Source organism: Pecten maximus, chromosome 13 (genome assembly GCF_902652985.1).
Source record: "Pecten maximus chromosome 13, xPecMax1.1, whole genome shotgun sequence".
NCBI classification, from domain to species: domain Eukaryota; kingdom Metazoa; phylum Mollusca; class Bivalvia; order Pectinida; family Pectinidae; genus Pecten; species Pecten maximus.
Genome location: NC_047027.1, coordinates 4,148,771 through 4,171,024, shown reverse-complemented (window position 1 = coordinate 4,171,024; position 22,254 = coordinate 4,148,771). Strand labels below are relative to the sequence as shown.

The 22,254-nt window shown below is 40.6% G+C and overlaps 2 protein-coding genes across 2 annotated transcripts; both read left to right on the top strand.

Moving 5' to 3' along the window:
* The first annotated feature begins 16,426 nt into the window (after positions 1 to 16,426).
* On the top strand, positions 16,427 to 17,239 carry LOC117340364 (leucine-rich repeat extensin-like protein 5). Its single transcript, XM_033902125.1, has one exon. The coding sequence runs from the start codon at positions 16,427 to 16,429 to the stop codon at positions 17,237 to 17,239; it is 813 nt and encodes a 270-aa protein (XP_033758016.1).
* A 766-nt stretch (positions 17,240 to 18,005) lies between these two features.
* LOC117340363 (3'-5' ssDNA/RNA exonuclease TatD-like) lies at positions 18,006 to 18,596 on the top strand. Its single transcript, XM_033902124.1, has one exon. It carries the CDS (start codon positions 18,006 to 18,008, stop codon positions 18,594 to 18,596), a length of 591 nt encoding a protein of 196 aa, XP_033758015.1.
* The last annotated feature ends 3,658 nt before the right edge of the window (positions 18,597 to 22,254 follow it).

Here is a 22,254-nt window from a genome sequence, read left to right as displayed (position 1 = left end):
TGAACAACCAATTCACAGATGACCAACTGCATATGAGTCCACTGTCTCAGATAATGAGTCACTGTCTCAGACTACAATGAACAACCAACTCACAGATGACAAACTGCTTACAGCTTCACTGTCTCGGACGATAATGAACAACCAACTCACAGATGACAAACTGCTTACAGCTTCACTGTCTCAGACTACAATGAACAACCAACTCACAGATGACAAACTGCTTACAGCTTCACTGTCTCAGGATACAATGAACATCAAACCAACAGATGACAAACTCCTTACAGCTTCACTGCCTCGGAATACAATAAATAATCAACTCACAGATGACAAACTGCTTACAGCTTCACTGTCTCAGACGACAATGAACAACCAACTCACAGATGACCAACTGCTTACAGATTCACTGTCTCAGACGATAATGAACAACCAACTCACAGATGACAAACTGCTTACAGCTTCACTGTCTCAGACAACAATGAACAATCAACTCACAGATGACCAACTGCTTACAGCTTCACTGTCTCAGGTTACAATGAACATCGAACCAACAGGTGACCAGCCATTGTTAGGTCCACTTTCTGAGACTACAGATCCTGATCTTATGTCCAAACACAAAGTTTCGCCTGTCTTGAAAACAGAAGACGGAAAGAGAATATATGATAAACGCCATGCATGCTTCTTTTGCCAGAAGACCTTTTATAAAATATCTGATCATCTTGAGAACAAGCATTCCAAAGAAAGAGAAGTAGCAGAGATTCTGTCTAAACCAAAAAAAAGGAAGTGAAAGGCAGATTATGTGGAAGAAACTAAGAAACAAACGAAATTTTCATCATAACCTTAAAGTAATTACTGAAAAAGATGGATACCTAATAGTAGATAGGCGCCCTCAATTTGGGAAAGAACATCAAGAATTTCTACCATGTCCTCATTGTTTGGGGTTTTACTTTGCTGTTGATCATGGAGACATGCTAAAGACTGTCCCTTGAAAGTGGAAAAAACTGAAACAGGAGCTGATGAAGAATTTTCAAAATTAGTTCTCGCAGGAATGAAGAATGATGAAGTGCTAGATGCTGTGAAATCTGATAAGACAGTTTTATTGTTGCGTTCAACAATGCTGAAAAAGATTGGAAAATCTCGAAATGCCCAGGTACGACAAAAAATCAGAGAGCTTGGCAGACTTTTGATTCAATTGAGAAAGAAATCTGAGCCTGCTTCAACATTTGAAGACTACCTTAACCCAAAGAAATTTGATGCTATTGTTGAAGGAGTGCGTAGTCTTTGTAGAGCAGAGGACATAGATGATACAACAGAGAGAGGGTGCCCAAAGTATGGTAGACCATCTCTTGCACTTAAGCTTGGACATTCCCTGAAGAAAATGGGGCAAATAAAACGCGGACAAGCCCTGAGAGATGCCAATGACTTCCGAAGGAAAGAAGCAGAAGCTTACATAACCCTGCATGAAAGTGAATGGGCAGAGATGGTAAGTGGACATGCACTTCAAAGCATAGCAAAGAAGAAATACAATGAGCCGCATGCACTTCCACTGACAGAGGATGTTGTGAAATTCAGAAAATACTTGTTGGATCAAATGAATGAACTAGGAAAACTCTTAGATGAATCTGAAGTGTCCAACTGTCTGGAGAAATCTCACCATGGTCACTCTTTGTCGGGTCACTATCTTCAATAAAAGAGGCGGAGAGACTGGGCAGATGCTTCTTTCCTCATATTTGAGAAGAACAAAGAATGGGAGAGATGCGCAAAATGAAGAAATTGTATCTACATTGCAACCAATTGAAAAACACCTGATGGACAGGTAATCGAGGCCTGATTTTATATTTTTTTTTTATTGCAGTATTTGATTTTTGTCTGAATCTGTTTTAACACTCTTTCAGCGTGATTCGTGGGGAACATTTCCCTTCCCCAAAATAAAGACACACTTCTTAAATGTAACTGGTTTATGAGGAAGACGATTTGTGAGGAATCTCACTGAGCTGTTTTAACACTCAGTGTGATTCGTGGGGAACATTCCCCTCCAAAATAAAAACACACTTCTAAAATGTAACTGGTTTATGAGGAAGATGATTTGTGAGGAATCTCACTGAGCTGTTTTAACACTCAGTGTGATTCGTGGGGAACATTCCCCTCCAAAATAAAAACACACTTCTAAAATGTAACTGGTTTATGAGGTAGATGATTTGAGGGATCGCACTGCACCGTTTTAACACTCTTTCGGTGTGATCCATGAGGACCATTGCCCTTCCCCGAAATAAAAAAAAAAAACACTTCTAAAATGTTATTTGTTTACGAGGAAGATGATTTGTAAGGAATCTCACTGAGCTGTTTTGACACTTTTTTGGTGCGATTCGTTGGGAACGTTCTCCTTCCCCAAAATAAAAACACTTCTTAAATGTAACTTGTTTAAGAAGAAGATAATTTGTGAGGAATCTAACTGAGCTGTTTAACACTCTTTCAGTGTGATTCGTGGGGAACATTTCCCTTCCCCAAAATAAAAACACTTCTTAAATGTAACTTGTTTATGAGCAAGATGATTTGTGAGGAATCTGATTGAGCTGTTTTAACACTCTTCCAGTGTGATTCGTGGGGAACATTTCCCTTCCCCCAAAATAAAGAGACACTTTAATACATGTATGGTCCCGTCAGTGGCTTGTAGACTTCAATCCCCAAAAAACTGAAACTATGCTAATAAGTCGAAAAAGAAATCCTATTAATCATCCCTCTATATATATGAACGATACTCCTATAAATAATGTATCTTCTCATACACACCTGGGTGTGTTCTTCTCAGGAGATGGTCGTTGGATAGAGCAAGTAAATTACTTAATTGCCAAAACTTCATCTAAAATCAATATGATGAGATCGTTGAAATTTCAGTTGGACAGAACATTTTTTCAAACTATTTATTTCTCTTTTATAAGACCACTACTTGAATATGCCGATATTGTATGGGGAAATATTCCTAAAGAATTGGAAAAAAAACTTGAAAATTTTAATATTGAAGCTGCACGTATAGTAACTGGCGCAACAAAGCTAACCAGTACTGATAAATTGTTCAATGAGGTAGGATGGACTAGTTTATTTGATCGTAGATAAAATCGAAAAATTCTTCAATTTCATAAAATATTCTATCAATATACTCCTCAATATTTATATGGTCTTATACCTAACACAGTTTCGGAGGGACATAACTATGATACAAGAAACTCGGACCAAACATTTGTCACTCCAATATTTTGCAAAACTGCTTTTTATAAACAATCATTTTTACCCTCTACAATAGATCAATGGAATAAACTTCCACCTCACGTTCGATCAAACCCATCTGTTTCTGCTCTAAAATCTTACCTCGATCAACAGTTAAGCAGGAACATACCTAGCCACTACACATTTGGAACCCGAAAGGGTCAAATTTATCATGCTCGTCTACGAATGGAATGTAGTTCCCTTAACAGTTATTTATATAATAAAAACATTGTTCAATCTCCGCTTTGTCTGTGCGGGCAAGTTGAAAACGCTACCCATTTCCTTTTAGAATGTGCCAGGTATGACGACATAAGAAGGCAGTATTTATATTCCTTACCTTTTAATATTACAACAGATATCTTACTTTTTGGGAACCAAACACTTTCACCACAAGAAAATAAGGTCATCGTCTTAGCTGTTCAAGATTATATACTTAAAACAAACAGGTTTTCATAAAATTTTATTTATTCCAAAAGCATGTTTTTGTACTTAAAGTCAAGTTGTCTGTCTGAACAATCTGAACTCTACACCAAGTATTCACCATTTTCCTTTTCTTTTCCTTGCTTAAACTTTTGTTATTCAATGTTAATATATGGTCTTATATGCCAATAATATGTTGTCCATCCTCAATATATTTGCTGTTTATGATAAGGTGATAGATTTACATAAGTGTCTGAGACACTTGTTTCTATTTCCTATTCTGTACATCCAATTTTGTAACTATACATGTTTTTGAAATGTCTGAATAAAAGAAAGTTTAAACTAAAGAGACACTTCTAATACAGAGGTATAGAACTTAGAAACACACTTTCGTGAATAACTAAAGTTGGAGCTGTGGCAGTGAACCCCATGTTTTATCAAGGAGAACTAGCTACATATGTAGGCTAGCTAAAGTATGCGAAAATTTAGGTAGGGTACTGTAGCCTAGAGAGTTCCTGTTATATTAAACGGATAAAAGTATTTGAAGTTTATTGGGAGGGACGATTCGAAGGTAAAACGCATATATAAAACATCCACATAAATGTTACTTTTTGTCTGTTAGTGTTAGAATCCTGGATTAAAAATGCTGTGTTGGCAGATTTAACAGTAATAGAGTTATAGTAGGCATAGTGTTTGCTAATTTTTATTGGAACATGTACAGTATAGACTGTAATCCTAACGAAGAAAAGAGAAATAAATGTGCGAGAAGTTTATACTTAATATTTTGAGAAACAGATTTTATGGGGAGACATTTTACATAGCTTTACATTATACATGTGCCTATTGCCTAGCCCTAGCATGCACGTGTCATTCAGCTTTTGAAACATTTGTTTACATGTTTGCATTTTCAAATACAACTGTTTATTAAATAAATTAATTTATATTGCATCATAAAAGGATCTATTTCATTTTCTGCATTGATAATTTCAGAACTATATATTCCTCCTTTAAGTGCATTTAGATATAGTCTGTGTATTAATTTAGAGAATGCCAAGCTGTATTCATGTTGCATAAGGACTGATCTCAACATTGAACCAATTATCAAGCAATGGATGCTGTTACAGTTCGGGAACTTCCAGTTGGAATAGCTTTGTTTGTTTGTGACATGGAATTCAGTCAAGCAATTTCATTTTGTAATGATTTTTCCATGGATGTGATGGACACCAATGTGTATATTTTCAATGCAATAATATACTTTGATGAGAAAGAATTACAATCCAGCAAAGCATTTTGCTTTCAAAACCATTTTGATGTCAAGTTCTTGTTGCCGCATTAAAAACATTATGACTACATATGTCATATTGAAGTTCTTAGTAGGTATGAAATTAGGATATCATTTTTCAATTATTTGACAGGAAGTCAAAGTAGGAATATACATAATAATGTATATACATATATATTATATTATTACCTAAACAGATTTTACTTAAAAAAATAAAAGTCGATGTTTTGAAAGGCGACATTTATATTCCAAAGAGTGTTCTGAATATGGTAATTAATAAGTCCATTCATCATTTCATATGTATTGATCATAGGAAAATATCTTTTAGGAAAAAAAGCACCATTACATGTACATGGTAAAAGAGCGAACAGCAGTATTTAGGATTTTATATGTGACAGTGCAACTATACTAACCACCTGATTCAGAATGCAATGGACCAAAAAGACCAAATATCATTTAAATCATGAAAACTAAGCATATTATTTTCCAAAACCTATTAATTTAATTTTGCATTTTATATATAACCAGTGGATTACATAGAAATAGATGGGTTTTTTTTCCTTTTCGTTCCATAGTGCATAAGGTGCATAAAAATGTCTCATTTATCCATAAATGTTAGGTAGGTGTTAAACCCTGCCAGATTTTATTCTATTGCACCAAAATCTTAGTGACAGGCCAAAAAAACTTTTTATTTTATTGCATTTTATCCTGTAAATTCAACGAGTCTGGATCACTTGTAATTGTCCACCTAGCCCGAGTTCCTCTTGCCCTGATCATGATTATGTCTGTTGTAGTCCATAAACGTACCACAATATGAAAATGTGGAATTCTCCCAACACCATTAGGAATGGAAAGCCACTGATATGCTAAAAATATCCTAACAAAATCGGTGTTTTTGTTGTGTTTTTTAAACTTTACATTATGTTCAGTAATGGGACGATATTTCCAGTATTTTTATTGCCTTAACTTTAACAGGATATGGTGTTTTTGCTACAAAAGATGGGTGATTTTTTTTGGAATTTTTTTGTCTTGTGTATCTACATAATACACCATTTAAATTAAAAAAATTCTTATAGAATTGTAAATAAAGATTTATGTTCCATTTGTTCATGTTATCAAATTATAAAAGGGAAGAAAAAGAGGTAAAAGCAGAGAGAAGATAAGTCTGACATGGAACCTATAAAGATCATTCAATGGTGGGTGCCAAGATCCCTCTGGAATGTCTTGTATGTAGAGGTTCATGCTACACTTTTACCATTTGTGTGATATTTTATAAGAATATTGTGAACATTATATCATGTGTTGTGATTAAAACTTTTAGCTCACCATCATCTGATGACTGTCTGGGATATTGAGTTTTTACTATTTTACAAAAATTCTTAGATTTTGCTCAGATATCTTAGAAAATTATTCCAGTACTCCAGGAAAAATGAGATTCTATGTATTAGATCACTTCTAATTTAATGGTGGTCCTTAGGTAAACAAACCTGGAGTTGTCCTGTAAATATTTTACTGGAATAGCCCTAACTAAATTTTGTAGGAGGAAAAAAGACATGAATCAGTGAATTTTACTCAATACTGTATATTTAAAGATCTAAGATCTGTATTAAGTTTTTCATTCATTATTTTCAGACTTGAATACTACACCTGTTTCAGTCACAGATTCTCAAACAAGTACTGGTAATGAAATCAAAGGTATGAATATGTTGACAATGTTTATGTCCGATGTTATCACTATTACCTGAATCACTTTATTATTACGATATACATGATGACAAAATGATCCCTATCTGTAATAAAGGCCCCCATATCAGAGATACGGTGCCCTAGCTATAGTAATCACTCTGTCAGCCTGTCAACAAATTTTATTCCTGACTATAACTTTGATGTTTATTGATCGTTTTACATGAAACTTGGTAAAGAAAATTGCACTCTGGTCAAAAGTCAAAGTCATCAGGTTCAAAGGTCAAGGTCAAATTTTGTATATATTCACTATTGGAAACATTGTTATGACACCATGAAGTATAATGTTGCTTGGATTTTAACAAGAAATCAACATATCAAAGGTCAAGTTCATTAGGTCAATGGTCAAGATGGACATCTAGTTGTGACACTTTGAAGCAATTTGTTGGTCAGGATTAAATAAAGAGTCAACTTACCTACGGACAAGGTCAAATTCTGTATCTTTTTAGTGATGATCATTTTGTTATGATATTATGAAGCAAAGTTTGTCAGAAGTAAGGAAGAATTCCACTGATCATGAGCATGGTATAAATTGGGAGATTGATAACGTGTGAATGCCCTTGATTTCCTTGCAACTGGAAAAATATGGGATGTAAGTCAGAGGTAAAATGGTGCCCGTTAAAAGTTTGTTGCCTAGTTGAACCATGATGTTATAGAATAATTTAAAGTTTGAAATAAATGCTAACAGCTTTCAATCTTAATTTTCAGTCACACCGGTTTCCCATGGAATGAATGGACAGAGAGTTTATGACAAAAGGCAAGTTTGTTACTATTGTGGACAGCTATTTGCTAAAATTTCTGAACACTTGGAAAATAAGCAAAAGGATCAAATGGAGGTGGCCAGAATTATTGCTATGAAAAAGGGAAGAAAAGAGAGGACATTGGCATGGAAAAAAATTAGGAACATGGGTAATTTTCAGCACAATGTTTTAATTATGTCAACAAATGATCAAAATGATAATGATTTGCAGTTGATTGTGGATAGACGTCCGAAGAATGTCAGGTCCTTGAAAGAATTCTTGCCTTGTAGTTTTTGCCTGGGATTTTTCCTGAAGAGTGAACTCTGGCGCCATTCTAAGACCTGTCCTTTGAAAATGCAAGGCTCCGAGGAGCAAAAGGAGACACGTGTACAGTTATCATCTAAGTTACTGCTTGAATCATCAATGGCTTTGACAAAGAACAGTTCGGTAGATCAAGAGTTTTTAACAGTTGTTACTGGTATGAAGCAAGATAATGTGCTAGATTGTATTAAAAGTGACAGTCCAGAATAGCTAATGTTAGACAAAAACTTCGGGAATTGGGTCGTTTGCTAATTGAAATGCGCAAAACAACTTCTTTACAAAACTTCAATGACATCCTCAAACCTGGAAACCTTGATAACATTACTGAGGTTGTTTGGAACATTGCTGCAACATCACAGTCAGGTGAGGAAGCTTTCACAAAAAGAGGTCTGCCAAAATATGAGAAGCCATCTTTGGCTTTAAAACTTTGACATTCTTTGAAAAAAATGGCAGAAATGAAGCGAGGATGTGCAATACGAATTGGAGATGAAGTTGGGCGAAAAGAGGCTGAAAACTACATTATATTGCATGCAACTGAATGGAATGACAAGATCAGTAGCCATGCTTCTCGGACGCTGTCGAAGCGTCATCATAATGATCCAAACCTCCTTCCACTAACAGAAGATGTGGTAAAGCTGAGGCGCTATCTTCTTAATGAACAACAACACATTATTCCACTACTGCGTAGTACTCCGTCAGTCAACACCTGGGGAAACTTGGCACTGGTTGCACTTACTCGTGTGACTGTCTTTAATAAAAGTATGTCTGAGAAACTTAAATCCATAAAATACAAATGTTTCATCAATTTCAGAAATGTGATCCCAGTAATGTGAACTGTTTATTAACCATGTTTTTAATTTTATATGCCAATCTTTGATGTGATAGAAGTCTACTAAATAACATTGTGAAGCAAAGTTGGTCGGAATCAAACAAAAAGCAATTCATGTTAAGTTCATAAGGTCACAAATGCAGTTTAATTTTATAAAAGGGCGTACATGAGGCTTTTCTTGTTGATACTTATAAACCCTTAAATTGCAACGACATTGTGGGAGGGTATTTAATCTGGAACATCAGTCAAGTGTTTTCATTAATTCTCTGCACATTTTTTCCTTATAAACAGGAAACAACAATTTCATGTTTCCGGACAGGGAAATCTCGCGTGCCACTAGTGCTAGATGATGCGGTGTAGCACACCCTGTAAATGCTGTATAGCACTCCTGACATCACAATAGATTTGACATCATTTTCAATTTGTGACATCAAAACATGTATGATTAAAATGGTGTCAACATGCATATATCTCTTCATGTTTTGTACCCATAGATATGTGATAACCATATGTCCCCACAAAATTGTCAAAATCATGTGATGACATTTGTACGATTGAAACAGTAGAGTGAATTGATCACACCCTGGGATGTCTGGCAATATATGATTCCTTTAATTTTATTTTTCAGGACATTCCAACACTCCAGGAACAGAAACAAACAAGTCGCACGGTCTATTTATGCCCATGGTTAACCAAAGAACAGAGACAAACGAGGCAACCGGTTTATCTATGCCCATAGTCGACCCTGGAACAGAGACAAACGAGGCAACCGGTCTATCTATGCCCATAGTCAACCAAGGAAGAGACAAACGAGGCAACCTGTCCATCCAAACAGAAAAGTAAGTTATCAGCAGTCTCGCTGTACACAATCACACAAAATTATTACTGTTGATGAGTCATATATGTGATTAATGAAGCACCACTGATAAAAAATGACCAAAATTATGCTTAACAGTTACTGAGTGTCAAAGTTCTTGGTTTCTGAAGCTGAATGATGTAAAATTCAAGTTAACCTAACCAACATAATTTTAATTTAATGACATTTGTATGATTGAAACAGTAGAGTGAACTGATCACACTCTGGGAAGTCTGGGAATATATAATGAGTCCTCTAATTATTTTATTTTAGGACCTTCCAACACTCCAAGAACAGAGACAAACGAGTCACCCGGTCTATCTATGCCCATGGTCAACCCAGGAACAGAGACAAACAAGTCGCCCGGGACAAACAAGTCACCCGGTCTATCTATGCCCATAGTCAACCCTGGAACAGAGACAAACGAGGTACCCGGTCTATCTATGCCCATAGTCAACCCAGAAACAGAGACAAACGAGTCGCCCGGTCTATCTATGCCCATGGTCAATCCAGAAACTGAGACAAACGAGTCGCCCGATTTATCTATGCCCATGGTCAACCCAGGAACAGAGACAAACGAGTTGCCCGGTCAATCTATGCCCATTGTCAACCCAGGAACAGAGACAAACGAGTCGCCCGGTCTATCTATGCCCATGGTCAACCCAGGAACAGAGACAAACGAGTCGCCCGGTCTATCTATGCCCATGGTCAATCCAGGAACAGAGACAAACGAGTCGCCCGGTCTATCTATGCCCATGGTCAACCCAGGAACAGAGACAAACGAGTCACCCGGTCTATGTATGCCCATGGTCAACCTATCAACAGATATGGTGTTCGACTTGGACATAGATTCTGATGCTTGTTCAGATGTTTTTCCTGCCCTTGAACCTGTGATGGTACCTTTTATTAATTATTACCGTATTCGACGCTGGAATTAGCACCCAGGGCGCTAGAAAAATTTGAAATATGAAAGGGTACTTACTATGACTTTTACAAAACAAAATAGATCACAATTTAATGAAATAATTCTGTTTAAAGTAAGTAACAATAACATTCAAAAGTAATCATATTATACACTAATCTGCTACATTGCTGTAGTGTTTGTAAGCTTTTCAGGATTTATTTGCTGATGAACAGACTCAGAAAGTTTCTCAATCAGGAATAAAGGTAAATACCAAACCGACCAAAACGTTGTTTTGAACGGCTGAAAAATGGGAAGTGGCGCTAATTGGGTCGAATACAGTATGTTGATTTTCATTTACATATATAGTATATAATAAGTTCCCCAAAACAGCTGTCAATCGGTTACACACTCAACTAAACCTATTGGTGTGAGAGGTGATCCAAAAGTATAGACTAATGCCTTTTGTTATTGTGACCTTTGAAAACTGGAATATGTGTTTATTTAAAAAAAAATCTATATAGAATCTTATTTACTATACAGTGGAATCCTTATTTGCATACACTATTTTCTAAAGAAAAATATACAATTAACTGGAGTATGCAAATATCAGGAGTTCTGTCTTCATTCAGTTAGTACCGGAACCACGGGAGATGCGTGCGCAGCTTCATTATTCATAGCGTGCTTTCTACTTCAGAAAATTCAGTGCGAACTCTGTTTCACTGAAAATTTCTTCGTTTTTATCACATTTATAACGATTGTATGATTATAAAAAGTGATTATTTTGATTGTGTAGTGTACGATACACAATTTGACTTAAAAATTGTCGGGAGCGTACCCATAGAGGCGCAGTTATTCCCGAGACTTTGCCCGAGGGGCTGGTTATCCTTTGTCCACTTGGCGGGTCGTATAGCCGCCATCTTGGGGACTCAAAGGATTTTGAAAGAGTTTGATTTTGTTGGGGAAATTCTCGGTAACATGGAGCCCCGCCTTCTATAAAGGATCTAGAAAATCCGAGAAACATTCAAAGGCAAAATCTGTGACTGGTAACTCAAAAACTGTCAAAAGTATCCCTTCAAAACCGTGTCAGGAACACGACCTCGACCTGTCAAAGGCCATGGAGGTCGAAACACAGTCAAGTGAAGGCCTAGGTCACACTCCGAGGAGTGAAAGTCGGCCCGCACTGGAGACAAATCCTGTACAGAACAAAGACTCCAATGATTTGTCAAATACCATGGCAGCATTTATGGGTAATATGCAAAGTCTCATGGAACAACAAATGCGTATGTTCCAGATGATACCCATGGATAATGGCGGTCACACCCGCGACTATTCCGACAGTGATGAGGAGTCAGAAATGGACGTCTGTGATAAAATTGACGAAATTTTACAGGACGATGCTCGGTCTATGCCAACATCGGTAGCTGGTGAGAGCTCTGGGACTAAAGCTAGTTCGTCAAACGACGATCTCCCACAGTATCTTACGGAAACGACGAAAGAAATTACTGCCGAGGAACCGACTGGTCCGGACATAAAAAATGAAAAATTGGCGGCCTTAATCACAGACATAATCAGTAAACGTATGTCTGAGGACAAAATCAAGGCAAAGATGGCCGATTATCCTCGCCCAGCTAAAATAAAAATGTTTGTGCCGCCCAGATGTAACAGCACAATATACAGAAGCTCAAATCAACATATTAAGCAGCGTGACGTCACATTTCAACAAACGCAGAAGCGACTTGTGTCGGGGTTAACTCCCCTTGCCCGAGCTCTCGAACTTTTGACAGAAATGAGGAAAAAAGAAAACACCTCACGTGCCGACATCGATGAGCTGCTTAAGCTGACTATGGATGGATTTCTTCTTGTGGGAAATGCATCACAGATGTTTAGTCAACGGCGTCGTGAATTGATCAAGCCTGATCTTAATAAACACTTCGCAAATCTGTGCTCCGTGAGTAACCTGTTACAACAGAGCTGTTCGGGGATGAACTTTCACAGGCTGTCAGAGACATAAGTGAAACGAACAAACTTTCACATAGCGTGTCCAAATACGCTTATGGTAACGTCAAGGGTGCTTCCCGATATAACAACAAAGGGAAGGCTGGCTGGAGGCCTTACAACAACAAACCCTATGACAGGCCGCACTACAATCATGGCGGACCAGGTGGTGGTAACTACCGTCAACAAAATCATGGCCATGGGGGCCCACCAAACTATCACAAGAAGTCAAAAAACTTCAAGAAGGGACAGGAGCGAAAATAACTTTGCCCGACACTACTCCTGTCCTTACCAAGGTAAGTGCTGATAAAGATTGGCAATATTTTTTAACATGCACTCTTCCACAACTGCCAAGGCAGGTGGAAAACTTTGTAGCAGGTAACATTAAGAGCAAAATTCAATTTTGGAAAACTCTTACATCTGATTTTGTACTGCTGGAAGCTATCAATGGTGTAAAGATTGAATTTGTTGATGAACCCTGTAACAGTCTGTCATATGGCAATGTTCAATACAAATTCAGTGAAAAAGAAAAACTGATAATCTCTCAAGAAATTGAAAAACTGCTAAAAAAGCAAGTTTTGGTGGAGGTAAAAACCTCTAGAGATCAAGTTCTTTCGAACATTTTTATACGTCCCAAGAAGGATGGTTCATTTAGAATGATTTTAAATCTGAAAGAAGTCAACTAATCTGTTATTTATCGCCATTTTAAAATGGATACTTTGAAGACTGCCATTAATTTAATATCGCCAGGCTGTTACATGGCATCAATAGACTGGAAAGATGCATATTATTCAGTCCCAATACATCATAAACATCAAAAATATCTGAGATTCATGTTTGAGGGGAAAGTGTATCAATATACTGCAATGCCTAATGGCCTTGCCTCAGCCCCACGTATGTTTACTAAAATCACAAAACCATTTTTTTCAATGTTAAGGAAACTAGGTCACACTAATACATCATATATTGATGATTCCCTGTTAGTAGGTGATACAAAAAGAGAGTGTAGACGGAACGTGATCGACACAGTGTCATTGTCAGCAAGCTGTGGGTTTGTGATCCACCCACAGAAGTCTATTTTTGAACCTGTACAACAAATTGAGTATCTTGGTTTCACTTTGGACTCTGTGAATATGACAATCTCTCTGCCGCTGCGTAAGCGAGTTAAAGTGAAAGATATGTCTTTGTTGCTCTTAAATACACCATGTCCTACAATAGAAACAGTCGCACAGTGTATTGGGGTAGTAGTGTCGTCATTCTCAGGGGTACAGTATGGTCCACGTCATTACAGGTCACTTGAAAAGGACAAAATCAGGGCTTTACAGAAGTCAAGGGGTAATTATAGTGCCCAACTGCAGCTTTCGAAGGAAAGCAAAACTGATCTCCAATGGTGGATCAATAATGTTGATAGTGCTATGGCTCTCATTTCGCACCTACCTCCATCAGTCATCCTTACATCTGATGCTTCAAAGAAAGGATGGGGAGGTATTCGGTATGACAAAGATGGCACTAAAATGCAATCAGCAGGGGGAAGATGGTCAGAATTAGAAGGTAATCAACATATCAATGTCTTAGAACTTAAGGCTGCATGCTTTTCTTGTTAAGCATTGTGCAGAAACGAGAAGAATTGTCATATACGCATTAATATAGAAAACACCACTGCGATTGCATACATATCGCACATGGGGGGTAAAACTCCAACTTGTAATGCATCAGCAGGGCAAATATGGGACTGGTGTGTTGACAATAAGTTATGGTTAACAGCTGCGCATATAGCAGGTCGAAATAACTCTGACGCAGATCTTGAGAGCAGACTTGAGCATGACAATACTGAATGGAAGCTAGATTCCAATTTATTTCATAAGGTCACTCAACATTTTGGTAAGCCTGAGATCGATCTTTTTGCGAGTCGTCTCAACAATCAACTGCCAAAGTATGTCTCTTGGCGTCCTGATCCATATGCTCTAGCTGTAGATGCATTTACATTTCCCTGAAACTCTTTTGTGTACATTTTCCCTCCATTTACACTTTATGGGAAAATTTTGCAAAAAATTAGACTTGATAAAACAGAAGCAATTATTATTGCTCCATATTGGACCACTCAAGCTTGGTTCACACAAATTGTGAAATGTCTGATAGATTGTGTTTTTATTATTCCCTACAGCAAGAAGACATTGACTCATCCTCATCAGAGGGAAAAACAACCGCCCAGGATGACACTTCTAGCATGCAAGGTTTCCGGAGTGCAATCCAAAAATGGAGATTTTCTCAAGAGACTCAATCAATCTTGTTGTCCTCATGGCGTGATGGAACCTACAAACAATACAACACTTACATTCAGAAGTGGTATCAGTATTCAGACCAGAGGTCATGTGATCCCATGTCACCATCTGTGACGGACATATTGGAATTTCTCACAAATTTATTCCATGGAGGCATTGGGTATAGTGCACTGAATACGGCGCGGTCAGCCTTATCAACATTTATATATATTGACAATCTACCGTGTGGAAACCATCCCTTAGTGAAAAGGTTTTTACGAGGTGTATTTCAACTACGACCAGCGCTACCGCGTAATGCTGTTACATGGGACCCTCAACAAGTACTCGTGTTCCTGGAACATTTAGATTGTGCTACAATTAAAAATCTCACCCTGAAGCATACGGTGTTGTTGGCATTGTTGACAGGGCAACGGGCCCAGTCATTACATCTGTTAGACTTGAGAAACATAACAAAATTGATGCAGAGTCGTGTATTGTTAATGTACTTACACGATACTTGGCTCAAACTGAACAGCTCCGAGTAGGGGCCACCCAGTTGCTCATAAGCTACCAAACGCCTTATAAACCGGTGACTCGTGCAACCATATCCAGATGGATTAAGACAGTGTTGTCCCAGGCTGGGATTGATATGACAATTTTTACGCCACATAGTACGAGGTCAGCTTCTACTTCCGCTGCACTACTGACTGCATTACCTTTGAGTACTATCCTTAAAACAGCAGGTTGGACAAATAAGTGTACCTTTGGGACATACTATAACAAACCTGTGACAGACCCTGTCTACAAGATTTGTTTGTAAAAATGTTGCAAATTTGCCTTTTTAGTGAGATTGGACTTACATGTGTTACATATGATGGATACAGCATTGACTTGTATTGCTAGAATAAATATGTGTGTTGATCATGAACCTCCTAATAGATCAGATATGAACTGATGACTTTACAGTTATAGTAGAATAGTAGTTATACTTAGAGTAGTTATTAAGTACATTGTACTATCATTTTCCTTTGGATTGGTATTTATAGTGAGGAACAGATAGTGTTATAACTTGTGAATGCCTGTACAAGTAGTGTGATTTCAGTTCATGTTCTAGTCAGGATGAAGTCATTTTTATCATGTTATTGGTAATTATAATGATGTTTGAGAATAAGTTTTTGTTGCATTGTCATGACAATACTTGAATTGATACTGGTGATTATTTTGAATATAACATTTGACGTTATTTCGTTCTTTGTTCTTTTGTTCATGAACGCTGTCTTTGAACATCTCCCGTGGTTCCGGTACTAACTGAATGAAGACAGAATTTGATAATTAAATGAGACTTACCTGGAAGTTGAAATTTGATTGTAATTCTGTCTTCATTCCGGCTAGTACAAGGGATCACGGGCCCTCCCTTGTTTACCCCATCCCTTGGTTGGTAATTGTAAGTTTTAATTTACATTGGTTACACAGTTAGTACTAGTGGTTGTGTACTTTTCTCTGTGATCCCTGATAGTTTATGATAGCGTTCATTCAACTACTTTGAAGAATGAATAATGAAGCTGCGCACGCATCTCCCGTGATCCCTTGTACTATTATTTGATTATTATTATTTGATTGAGACAAACCAGATTTGACAACTACTTCCTACCCTAGGTTACACTACGGGAGGGGGAAAGGTAAGTTAGGCAAGCGAACACAGGTGGTGTGTGTAGGCACAAATGCAGGTGGTGTATAGGAGTAGATAGATAGGAAATGCTACTATTCCAATTCATACAATGCAACTCTCAGTAAATTCCATTGCAGGATTATAAATGGACATCCTAGAGTTGGACCACCGGGAAGATGGGCTCGAGGACCTCCTTAGGGAGGTCCAAGGGTTATTAGAACCCGAAGCCCCATTGCCATCGACCCCCAAAGGGCCGGTGGGTGGGACTTCTCCCTCAGGGACTCCACCGTCCACAGGGACGGAGGAGTCCAAAACGTATGCAAATCCGACTCCTCAATTGGAGTCGGAGACTTCCTCGCCCCCAGGGCCCGTCCGTGCTCCCCTGGCAGAGCCGGAGAAGACGGACCTCGAGGGCGACAACATTCCCTCTGAAACGTCCGGGGGGGGGGGGGGGGGGGATACCCCTTCACCAACCCGGGGCCCCACTAAAACACCGGACCTGCCTTCTGGGGAGACAGAATCTGATCCCCGGGAGGCCAGTCCAGAGCCCCGACAGTATCCCCGGGGGATACCCTTCAGGACTGCTGATCGCCCGGACGGGCCATTGGCTGTCCCGAAGGTGCCCCTAGGGGTACCGCTGCCCACTCTTAGGCTCATGGAGGAAATAAAGGCCACCGCGGTTCCATTGGAACCCCGCGTGGCACCTTCCACGAGCCACCCCACATCCAGACCAGTTCTCTCGACCCCTGCGGATGAAGCATCCCTGCTGATACCCGGGGTGGTCCCCGCGGGAGCCGAGGGGACATCATCACCAGGAAGCGCTTCCTGGGGATGGGAGGACACCGACCGTGTCCTCCACCCTAGGAAGAGGAGGAGATCCCGGAGGAGGCGGGGTAACACCCCCAAATCCGGGCTCCCCGCTTCAGAGTCTCCCCTATCCAGCAGGGAGGGGGATTAAGAGGGACTCCGGGCCCAAAACGACCTCTGCCCTCGCTGGGCCGCCCTCCTATACAAGGAGGGGGCTCAGCGAAGACACACAAGCGAAACCAACAGAGGGCCCGTAAAAGGGAGAGGGAGGCCGCGTCCGATGCGCAGTTTGGCTTCGCCGTTAAGCCTACAGCATTGCCGGCGACCTCCCTAGCCGGGAAGCACCCAGAATGGCCTCTGAGATCCCGGCCGCGTCCGGCAAACACCGACGGTGATTCAGTCACCGTCCGTGTCTGCCAGGATGGCGAGTTATGCCCCCTTTGCGGTAGGGAGGTGACCAGCCTTCGGTTCATTTGAACTTCCTTGCTAGCGTGGACGGTGGTTGTTTCACATGCCGGCAGAGGGGGGCCTCCAGGATCTCTCACTTAAATGGCCACTCTGGTCATCATGGGACCCTGGAGGAGAATGTGGCCCCGTGGATCGCGGGCCTGAAGCGCATGCTCTGCACTCAGGCCCACGATTGCGGGTGCGAGGAGGTCGGGGAGCTGTTAGGCCTAATTAAGGGCCTACATCTCCCTACAGAGGAGGGGCCTTCCGGGGGATTCTCTTTGCGAGAAGGCAGAAGGGGGTGGCAGAGGCCATCAACTCCGAATTCCAAGATCCCCGGGATGTCTCCCTCTCGCCTCCTCGGTCAGTTGGGAGTCTCCTCTATTGGAGGCTCCAACTGAGCATATTAAGCAAGATACCCCCACGCCTGAGGGAGGGCTAACTACGCCTACCCGAGGGGTTGGTCACTGATGAGGACGCAGGTCCAGGGAGATACCAGGATCGTGGTATCCGTGGGCCTGCACCCTCTTCAGGTGGAGGAGGGCCAGCACCTTCTACCATTTCTAAGGTGTTTGGACAACTCGGCCTACGGGGAGTTGGGGGAGGTCGTTTTGACCACGGTCCTTCAAAGGGCAGTGGTCAAGGCCTCCCTACCGTTGGTCCTTCACTGCAGGGATGGAGGAAGCGGCCAAGCGGCCCTGAAATGTATTCGCCAGGTGCTCGGCGCCACCGAGCTTGTGATACATTGGCACTGTCTCACAGGATCGGTGGAACAGGTGCAGGAATGGGAGAGGTACCTCCCAAACCTGTACCTGGGGGTGACGGCTCTGTCCCTCAGGACCGAAGCCTCTCGCCGGGCCTTGAGGGAGCACGACTCCGGTAGACTGTTGTTGGAGTTAGATGCTCCCTATCTGGTACCTTCTGGGGCAGGGGAGGGGCCCAACACTCCCTGGCTCCTGGGGAACGTGCTCCGGGAGTTGGCTGGTTTAAGGGGGGAGGACCCAGGCCAGCTGGCGGTGGTACTCAACACCAACGCCAGGAGGGTTTACTCTCTCCTGTAGAGCCGCCCCTCAGGAGGTTCTATCAGTTCCAGTGAATATGCCAACTACGCCCCTACGGGGGACGTCTAGACCAACAGCCACTATAGGGTCTTATTATGGATTTTCTTGAACTTCAAAGTATCTCCCTTTACGAAGGGAGGGGGAAAGTTATAATGGTTTTTTTTTTAAACTAATAATGGTAATAATGCTACAGTACAATTACAGTAAGGACATAAAATAAGGGTAAATTAAGGTTGTTCAGGGAACCCCTGGGGTAACTCAGGCTGGGGCCTTCGGAACAACCTCAATAGTCGGTAATTAAGGAAAAAAAACAAATAAGCGTAGTTGTTCAAGGATCCCCTGGGGTAACTCGGGCTGGGGCCTTCGGAACAGCTCTCAAATCTCACCCCTAGAGTATAAAATTATAGGTGTCCGCTCAAAGGGAGCCGGATTGATAGTTAGGGAATTTGGGAGTAAGAGCTCCCCGCCATCCGTCGTCTATATGGCAGTTATGTCTAGAACTGCCAATAAAGAAGAACGAAATACGTTAGAAAATAAACAAGAGGCCCAATGGGCCTGTATCGCTCACCTGGCTCTACAGCAACTTTGAAGTTGATGAGGTCATTTCTAAAGATACTATGTTGATTACCTCTTTATTCAAATAGCATTGTAAGCTAGTTTTATTCATATTAAACATTTTCTAGTCCTTCATTCCAGCATTCTATTGGCCTAATATCAGGTCTTGGAGGCTCTTGGCTATCGCAAATTTCACCCGTGACCTTGAATGTAGGTCAAGGTCATTTATTTGAACAAACTTGGTAGCCCTTCACCCAAGCATGCTACAGGCCCAATATCAAGTCTCTGGGCCTCTTGGTTATTGACAAGAAGTCGTTTGAAGATTATAGCCTATTTGATCCATGAGACCTTGAATGTAGGTCAAGGTCATTTATTTGAACAAACTTTGTAGCCCTTCACCCCAGCATGCTACAGGCCCAATATCAAGTCTCTGGGCCTCTTGGTTATTGAGAAGTCGTTTGAAGATTATAGCCTATTTGACCCATGTGACCTTGAATGAAGGTCAAGGTCATTTATTTGAACAAACTTTCTAGCCCTTCACCCCAGCATGCTACAGGCCCAATATCAAGTCCCTGGGCCTCTTCGTTATTGAGAAGAAGTTTTTTAAATGAAAAAGATGACGCCGGACGGCTACCGGACGGACAGACGGACGGACGCCGGACGCCGCGTCATGGCATAAGCTCACTTGCCCTTCGGGCAGGTGAGCTAACAATAGTTCCCCTCTTTTTCTCATATACCCTAGGTAATATGATAGGGCTTAAAATAAATTATACAAATATAAAATTCCATGAAGGGAACGGTTCAAAATAAGTAACGTTCCCATTCATGGGTAAAACTAAAGTTTAGCTTAAGGGGGCTCGTACCACTTGTTCCTCACGGGAGATTCCTCGACCCGGACACCCACAGGCTAACCTTGGACCCATGAGCATCCTGAACGACTCCTCTCCACCTGTTCGCCCTGAGGAACCAACGTCCAGAAGGGGGCCTTCATAAAACGGGGTGTAGTGAAAATCCAGGGAGAGTGATCTCCCTTCGTAGGAACTCGCTCCGTGCACGAGCTGGAGGTGCGCTCGTATGTAATCCCGCGAGGTGACGGAGAGCGCCCTCTTTATCTTAAACCACCAAGCAAGCAAGACGCACTAAACGTGAGTACTTGTATGGTTTTGGGATACGGGAGCATTCATTAGTCTTCTAGAGAAGGCTGGTGATAACCCACACCAGTTTTCTCTACAATACTCTTTTACCGTTAATGTCTGTCGAAGTTTGGCATACACTCATGATCACTTGATGGTGAAACAATATCGGTTCATCCCAACCTCGGGGTGGTATTCTTTAACATCCAAAATCAGTGGTGGGATTCAGTTTCGCTATTGTGCAGACTGAAATACGGCTGTTTTGAAATTAATTCTGGGGTGGCTACCTGGTCATTTCGGACTAAGTTGGTTTCGGATTCGGATCGTAATACGATTGGATAACGACAGAAAACATTCCGTAGAAATATTAATTGGTTGAGATTACAATATCAGACATATAATATCAATTTGGTAGAAAGGAGGCATTTGATATTTACAGTATTTTTTTTTATTTAGTACTTAATTAATACAGTTTCAAATAGGTATTAACACAAAATATAGTTTATGCAAAATAAAAGTGATATTTCTACAGTATATATATAAAAAGATTTTCTCAGTATCAACCATTTATTGAATTTGAAAAGAACATGTGATGGCAATTTGATAGTATGCACATGCTTATTATATATTATTGGGGGGGGGGGGGGGGGGGGGGGGGGGGGGGGGGCAAAATGGTTCAAATTGACTGAAATATATCAGAACTCGGGTGACAGTTAAGATCCATGGGTTCTTATATTAAATAATGGTCACCCATGGAAAAATGTATTGTTTTATTAAGATGTTTATGGAATAATGAGTTCTCATTGTATCATTAATTGTACAGTTTGGTTTGGTTTATTTTGTTTAACGTCCTATTAACAGCTAAGGTCATTTAAGGACGGCCTCCCGTGCGTGCGGTATGCATGCGTGTGGTGAGTGCGTATGTGTGTTTTGGGAGGCTGCGGTATGTTCGTGTTAAGTCTCCTTGTGATAGGCCGGAACTTTTGCCGATTTATAGTGCTACCTCACCGAAACATACTGCCGAAGACATCCAGCAGCACACCCCACCCGCCCACATTATACTGACAACGGGCGAACCAGTTGTCATAATACTTAGCTATAAGCTCATTGGAGTTATCTCCCATTATTGTATGTATTATTATGTAATCCGGATCAGTCCTGACCGCATTTAGTGCAGCCATAAAAATTATGTAAAATTGACCAATCAGGATGCTGCAATAAAGTTTGTGCAGTCAACCGTAAAAACGTGGTTTGTGTTGTGTGCAAATGTGATATGGTGTCAGAACATTGGGTGAAACTCAAGAATTTCACGCCACATTAGAGAAATGGAGCATTTCAAGCCTCCCGGAACACTCAACTTTGACGGCAATCTCTCCGAGAACTGGAGACGGTGGGTACAAAAGTATGAGTTATACCTATTAGCGTCGGGTGCCAGCACGAAAGATGAGGCAGCCCAGGTCGCCATCTTGTTACACACGATCGGTGATGAAGGTCTTGAAATCTTCAACACGTTCAACTTTACTGCGGGCGATGAAAGTAAACTCAAGCCAGTAATTGACAAGTTCCATGAATATTGTAATCCACGTAAAAATACCGTGATGGAGCGTTACACATTCTGGGAGAAAGTCCAACATGAAGGTGAGACTATCGATCAATTCGTTACTGCATTAAAGAACCATGCTAAAAACTGTGATTTTGGTGAACAAAAAGATCTCATGATAAGAGACAGAATTATATTCGGTGTAAGGGACACGCGATTAAAGGAACGTCTTCTACGCGATTCCGCTGATCCAAAACTAGACAGAGTTGTCGAACTTTGCAGAGCAGCAGAGGCGAGTTCCCGCCAACTTCAACAACTCGGTGCTACAGCACAAACCGCAAGTGTTCATGCCATTAAACCAAAATACAAGAAAAACTACAATGCAAAAAACGCAAAATCGTCCAAAACCACCCCTAGTACCGCTAGCACG

What these genes read in the sequence shown, in the direction of transcription:
- LOC117340364 (XM_033902125.1), top strand. Translation starts at nt 16,427, where the DNA reads ATGGACATCCTAGAGTTGGACCACCGGGAAGATGGGCTCGAGGACCTC.
- LOC117340363 (XM_033902124.1), top strand. Translation starts at nt 18,006, where the DNA reads ATGAGGACGCAGGTCCAGGGAGATACCAGGATCGTGGTATCCGTGGGC.